We start from the raw sequence: 7,177 nt of genomic DNA on the forward strand, positions 1-7,177 counted from the left end.
GTGAAGACATCTTGGGAACATTGGAGACTTGGCATCACTCTCTCAAAATGCAGCTGTCAGTCATGATTGTTAGTAATCAGTAACAATAACAATCAAGATCTAATGAACAGTCACCATGTACCCAAGTACAGACTTAGTCTATGGTCTAATCACTGGTTCTAGCTTCTCAGTAACTTTCTATTCAAGGACTTCTATTGTCCTCTCTTTACAGTAAGTGTTCAAGGTCATTGTGTGGAAGCCACTGAGATAGTTTAATATAGAGCAAGGAGAATTAGAACTAAATTGCCAAATCACTAAAATCCTTTTGATGGTCTTTGTACTAGAAGAAACATACAGATGAGACAGACCCTTTGGGATTAAGTGTGGGCACTGTCTGCCTCCTTTTGAAATCCTTCATATGACCCTTCCATAAGAAGACTAATTTAAACTTTATTAGCACCTTAATATTCTTCTCCACAAATGTATGAATTACAAATGTGACAGTGTGTGTGTTTGGGATTGTGTGTGCACTTATTTGTGTTTGTATGTGTTTGCATATGATCATATGATTTCTTAGATATTATTTTTAAGAAGTTGTCATCAAAGTTTAAAATACCCATAATTATCTATAATTAAAATAATGGAGTCAGCAATGCATTGTCTCATTTTCTTTCTGATTTAGGAGCATGAGCACTGAAATGGTGATTGGGGGAGGAAATATTACCAAGATCACCCAGTTCATCCTCCTAGGATTCTCAGATTTCCCCAGAATCACAGTACCGCTTTTTGTCATATTTTTGATGATCTACATTATGACTATGACCTGGAACTTGTCTCTTATTGCTTTAATAAGAATGGATTCCCACCTTCACACACCCATGTATTTCTTCCTTAGTAACCTATCCTTTATAGACCTCTGCTTTGTTACTTCCACAGCCCCCAAAATGCTTTCCAACTTCTTCCAGGAAAAGCAAACTATCAGCTTTGTGGACTGTATAGTTCAGTACTTTATCCTTTCCACTATGGGGTTGACTGAATGTTGCCTCATGACAGCCATGGCTTATGACAGGTATGCTGCCATTTGTAACCCTCTTCTCTACTCATCAGTCATGTCACCCACACTATGTGCTCAGATGGTGATGGGAAGCTACACAGCAGGACTCACAGGTTCTTTATCTCAGGTGTGTGCCTTGCTGCAGCTCCATTTCTGTGGACCTAATGTCATCCGGCATTTTTTCTGTGACATATCCCAGCTGTTAAATCTATCCTGTAGCGATGCGTTTTTTATACAAGTCCTTCTTGCTATATTAACAATGTGTTTTGGAATAGCAAATGCCTTTGCTACCATGCTGTCTTATGGTTTTATCGTCCTGTCCATCTTAAAGATCACTTCTGCTAAAGGCAGGTCCAAGGCCTTCAACACCTGTGCTTCTCACCTGACAGCTGTTTCTCTCTTCTATAGTACTGGCATCTTTGTCTATTTGCGATCCAGCTCTGGCGGTTCCTCCAGCTTTGACAGATTTACATCTGTCTTTTACACTGTGGTAATTCCCATGTTGAACCCTTTAATATATAGTCTGAGGAACAGAGAAATCAAAGATGCCATGAAGAGGTTGCAGAAAAAGAAAATCTGCACCTAAGGCCATAGGCAAGATTATTTCAACAAAATGCCATGTCAGATTTATTACTATCCACAGTCATGTGCACATGAATGGGAATCTACAAATAATGGCTCTTCAGATAAATGTCTTTTAAACAGACTGCATGCCAACATGAATCAACATTTGATTTGATGTCATGGAAACATATCACTTTTAAGAACAGTAGGGTTATAATTTCCATGTTACAATATGGCCATCTCATAATTAATTATTCCATCTTTAGGTATTGGGGAAAAATCATGTTGGGAAAGTTGTGGAAGCCTGAACTTGTTAAATTACTAGGCTAAACCTCTACAGAAGATTCTTGATTGAGTCCTTGATCTCCAACTCTTCGAACAATTGTGTCATCAGTATTTTGATATAGTGTAATAAAGACTGGGCCATCTCCATGGATTATTCTGTGATTCTGAGCAGGTGAGGAACAGGAAGTTCATAAGGAGACTTCCTGTTTGAAAGAAACAAAACCACACATTGGCTTTCTTATGCCTTTTAGGATGACTAATCAGAAACAGCTTGATTTTGTCAAAGTAAATCACTACCAGTCACTCAATAAATTTTAAGCCAAACACAAAAGTGGAAGCTTGCATTAAGAAGAAAAATGATGAGAAAGGCATGGTTTCTTCATTGCCATTTACTTGGTGTTGTAATGGTTTGGTTTCTTATCTTATGGGTCAATAGCAATATATGAGATGGTGATCTCTCTTCCTCCACTACATTACAATCTGAAAGAATGCCCTCGATTGTTATAGTCAATTAGAACACCCCATGAAATATATTTTGATATTTATGGCATCTTCTCAAATTTGACCTAAATTAGACTTATGTGAATTTATTGTAATATAGTCACTGGACATTAAACATTGCTAAGATACCAATACATGACTGACTGATATGGTCTTTCTTATTGTCTATGCATGTTCAGTATCTTGAATCCTAGTATTGTGTGATCTTAAATGAATGATATAATGGTAATAGTAGAATAACTGAAGCTTTAAGTTGGTATTTTCCAGTATTGCAGTGGAACTGTTTTCTCTAGGTAGACATGACCTTCACCATCATGAAACAGGATTGATTTCCTTACACAATACCTGGTTCACAGCCTTGGGTATGAAATATGTATAATAATAGAGTGGTACACATGCCCACTAAAATGAAAAGTATAGAATGTTAATATTATCTCCAGTAGTAATTTATACCTCTAATCCCAGCATTAATAAGGCAAAAGGATTTCCATGGGCTTTAGGCCAACTTGGGCTAGTGTGACCCTATGATGGAAACAAACAGACAAAGGCATGAACAAACCCAGACAAGCAAACTCTCTTCTTGAAACAGGGAATCATAAGACCCTTACCTGAGATGGTAGTCACAAGCCTTTTCAAACAGTTTCATGTAATAGTACATGTGGCTGATTTTGCTTTTGTTTGTTTGTTTTTCTTGGCATATATAGGATGTGCATGTTTGACTATTAGCTGGAACTCCGCAGAAAAGCAGTTGCTTGTTAGTCAAATATGCTGGAGAGGGGGAATCATTGTTTATATTGCTGGTGGAGAGTAATTCATGCTTTAGTAAGTACCTTTAATAAAGTCACTGGCTCACAAAGCTGTACTTGGATGGAATCATTTCTTTAGTCTGTTAGTCCCCTCTCTATTAGGGTCATTGTGTGTTATTTATATGTTCCAAAGAAAATTTCTGCAACATTCAAGGAGCTCAAAGAACCAGGAGAGGCTATACTTAATTATGCAAGTTGAGTTTTCATTTCTGGCTAGTAATCTCAAGTCAGACATAAGTTTGTAGTTCTATGTTTCTGGTTAAAAACAGGACAATGACATGTAGCCACTGGTTTAGCATGCTTCTTAGACTTGACAAAAAGTTTTGGTAACTGTGTCATTATATTTACAGTTAGTTTATTAATCTCTCATACATCCCTACAGCAGTTTCCCCTCCCACCCTCCCTCCCTCTGATCCTTGCCTCCTCCAAAAACTTCCACCTCCTCCTTTCCCATCCACTCCTCCTCTGTTTCCCTTCTAAAAGTGCAAGTCTCCCAGTGATATCAACTGAACATGGCATATGAAATTGCCATAAGTTCTGGCACCCCCCTTCATGTTATGACTGGATACGGCAACCCTGTAGGATGACAAGTGTGCCCAAAGCAGGCAAAAATACTAGAAACATCCCTGCTCCTTCTGTTAGGCGTCCCACAAAAAAACACTAAGCTACCCATCTGCAGCATGTATGCACAGAGCCTAGGATAGATCCATGGAGGTTCCCTGATCATATGTTCAGTCTGAGTGAGTCCCTATGAATCCAGGTTTGTTGATTCTGTGGATTTTCTTGTGATCTCCTTAACCCCTCTGGTTCTTACAATCCTCCTCTCCTCCTTCTGCAGCATTCCCCAGACTCTGCCTCATGTTTGGGTGTGGGTCTCTGCATCTGTTTCCATCAATTGCTGGATGTATCTCACTGATGATGTACCTCACTGATGGCAATTGGGTTAGGCATACATCTATGAGTGTAGCAGGACATCATTAGGAATCATTTCATTGATTTTTTTTCTAGTTGTGTTTGGTTATATCTTAGGTATCTGACACATCTAGCCTTGAGTTTCTGTTCCTCCAGGCTGTGTAAGTGGTGGGTTCCCTCTTGTGGCATGAGTCTCAAGTTTGTCTAGTCATTGGTTAGCCACTCCCACAACTTCATGCCTCCTTTACTCCATGCTGGTAGGACGCGTTGTTGTTCAAAGGTTACATGACTGTGTTGGTGTTCTGAACCCTCCACTGGAAGTCTTGACTAGTTATAGGACATGGTTGGTTCAGGCTCTGTATTCCTCATTACTAGGAGTCTTAGCTAGGGTCACTCTAGTAGATTCCTGGGAGTTTCCACGCAATAGGTTTCTATCCTGTCCCTGAATTACTTCCCTTCCATATTATTTGTCTGTCCCAGTATTATCTCCCCCAATCCTCTTCCCAACTGATCACTCCCGTTCCTATCCCCACTCAACCCCAGTTCACCCACAATACCTATTCTAATTTCTCTTTCTAGGGAGATTCTTGTATTCCATCTTAAGTTCCTCTTGCTACTTAACCTCTCTGGTTCTGTGGATTGTAGCTTGATTAGTCTTTACATCAAAGTTAAATATTAAAAAATGAATACATATCATATATATCTTTTTTTTTTAAACTTGAGTATTTCTTATATACATTTCGAGTGTTATTCCCTTTCCTGGTTTCCGGGCAAACATCCCCCTCCCCCCCCTTCCTTATGGGTGTTCCTCCCCCCCCTCCCCATTGCCACCTCCCCCAACAGTCTAGTTCACTGGGGTTCAGTCTTAGCAGGACCCAGGGCTTCCCCTTCCACTGGTGCTCTTACTAGGATATTCATTGCTACCTATGAGGTCAGAGTCCAGGGTCAGTCCATGTATAGTCTTCAGGTAGTGGCTTAGTCCCTGGAAGCTCTGGTTGCTTGGCATTGTTGTACATATGGGGTCTCGAGCCCCTTCAAGCTCTTCCAGTTCTTTCTCTGATTCCTTGAACTGGGATCCTATTCTCAGTTCAGTGGTTTGCTGCTGGCATTCGCCTCTGTATTTGCTGTATTCTGGCTGTGTCTCTCAGGAGCGATCTACATCCGGCTCCTGTCAGTCTGCACTTCTTTGCATCATCCATCTTGTCTAATTGGGTGGCTGTATATGTATGGGCCACATGTGGGGCAGGCTCTGAATGGGTGTTCCTTCAGTCTCTGTTTTAATCTTTGCCTCTCTCTTCCCTGCCAAAGGTATTCTTGTTACCCTTTTTTTTTTAATGTCCTTAATAATTGTTTTATTTACCACATGTTGATTTCAAAAGTAATTTTCTTAATCAAATATTTCAGATGTCGAGATGGAGTACTTTTTCTCTTTCTAGTTCTTACTAGAAGGGATAATGGTTCAGATTGGGGCACTATAAAGTCTTCAAATCTCTTGTTACCCTTTTAAAGAAGGAGTGAAGCATTCACAATTTGGTCATCCGTCTTGAGTTTCATTTGTTCTAGGCATCTAGGGTAATTGAAGCATTTGGGCTAATAGCCACTTATCAATGAGTGCATACCATGTATGTCTTTCTGTGATTGGGTTAGCTCACTCAGGATGATATTTTCCAGTTCCAACCATTTGCCTACGAATTTCATAAAGTCATTGTTTTTGATAGCCGAGTAATATTCCATTGTGTAGATGTACCACATTTTCTGTATCCATTCCTCTGTTGAAGGACCTCTGGGTTCTTTCCAGCTTCTGGCTATTATAAATAAGGCTGCGATGAACATAGTGGAGCACGTGTCTTTTTTATATGTTGGGGCATCTTTTGGGTATATGCCCAAGAGAGGTATAGCTGGATCCTCAGGCAGTTCAATGTCCAATTTTCTGGGGAACCTCCAGACTGATTTCCAGAATGGTTGTACCAGTCTGCAATCCCACCAACAATGGAGGAGTGTTCCTCTTTCTCCACATCCTCGCCAGCATCTGCTGTCACCTGAGTTTTTGATCTTAGCCATTCTCACTGGTGTGAGGTGAAATCTCAGGGTTGTTTTGATTTGCATTTCCCTTATGACTAAAGATGTTGAACATTTCTTTAGGTGTTTCTCAGCCATTCGGCATTCCTCAGCTGTGAATTCTTTGTTTAGCTCTGAACCCCATTTTTTTAATAGGGTTATTTGTCTCCCTGCGGTCTAACTTCTTGAGTTCTTTGTAGATTTTGGATATAAGGCCTCTATCTGTTGTAGGATTGGTAAAAGATTTTTTCCCAATCTGTTGGTTGCCGTTTTGTCCTAACCATAGTGTCCTTTGCCTTACAGAAACTTTGCAGTTTTATGAGATCCCATTTGTCGATTCTCGATCTTAGAGCATAAGCCATTGGTGTTTTGTTCAGGAAATTTTCGCCAGTGCCCATGTGTTCGAGATGCTTCCCCACTTTTTCTTCTATTAGTTTGAGTGTATCTGGTTTGATGTGGAGGTCCTTGATCCATAAGCTTTGTATAGGGTGATAAGCATGGATAGATCTGCATTCTTCTACATGTTGACCTCCAGTTGAACCAGCACCATTTGCTGAAAATGCTATCTTTTTTCCATTGGATGGTTTTGGCTCCTTTGTCAAAAATGAAGTGCCCATAGGTGTGTGGGTTCATTTCTGGGTCTTCAATTCTATTCCATTGGTCTATCTGTCTGTCTCTGTACCAATACCATGCAGTTTTTATCACTATTGCTCTGTAATACTGCTTGAGTTCAGGGATAGTGATTCCCCTGAAGTCCTTTTATTGTTGAGGATAGTTTTAGCTATCCTGGGTTTTTTGTTATTCAGATGAATTTGCAAATTGTTCTGTCTAACTCTTTGAAGAATTGGATTGGTATTTTCATGGGGATTGCATTGAATCTGTAGATCACTTTTTTTGGTAAAATGGCCATTTTACTATATTAATCCTGTAATCCATGAGCATGGGAGATCTTTTCCATCTTCTGAGGTCTTCTTCAATTTCTTTCTTCAGTGTCTTGAAGTTCTTATTGTACAGATCT

The 7,177-nt window shown here is 39.8% G+C and overlaps 1 protein-coding gene across 1 annotated transcript; it reads left to right on the forward strand.

Annotated features, from left to right (window-relative positions):
- The first annotated feature begins 677 nt into the window (after window positions 1–677).
- On the forward strand, window positions 678–1,619 carry LOC116893676 (olfactory receptor 5AN1-like). Its single transcript, XM_032895393.1, has one exon. The coding sequence runs from the start codon at window positions 678–680 to the stop codon at window positions 1,617–1,619; it is 942 nt and encodes a 313-aa protein (XP_032751284.1).
- Window positions 1,620–7,177: the final 5,558 nt, after the last annotated feature.

The sequence above is a fragment of the Rattus rattus genome, chromosome 2, assembly GCF_011064425.1.
Source record: "Rattus rattus isolate New Zealand chromosome 2, Rrattus_CSIRO_v1, whole genome shotgun sequence".
Classification (NCBI taxonomy): domain Eukaryota; kingdom Metazoa; phylum Chordata; class Mammalia; order Rodentia; family Muridae; genus Rattus; species Rattus rattus.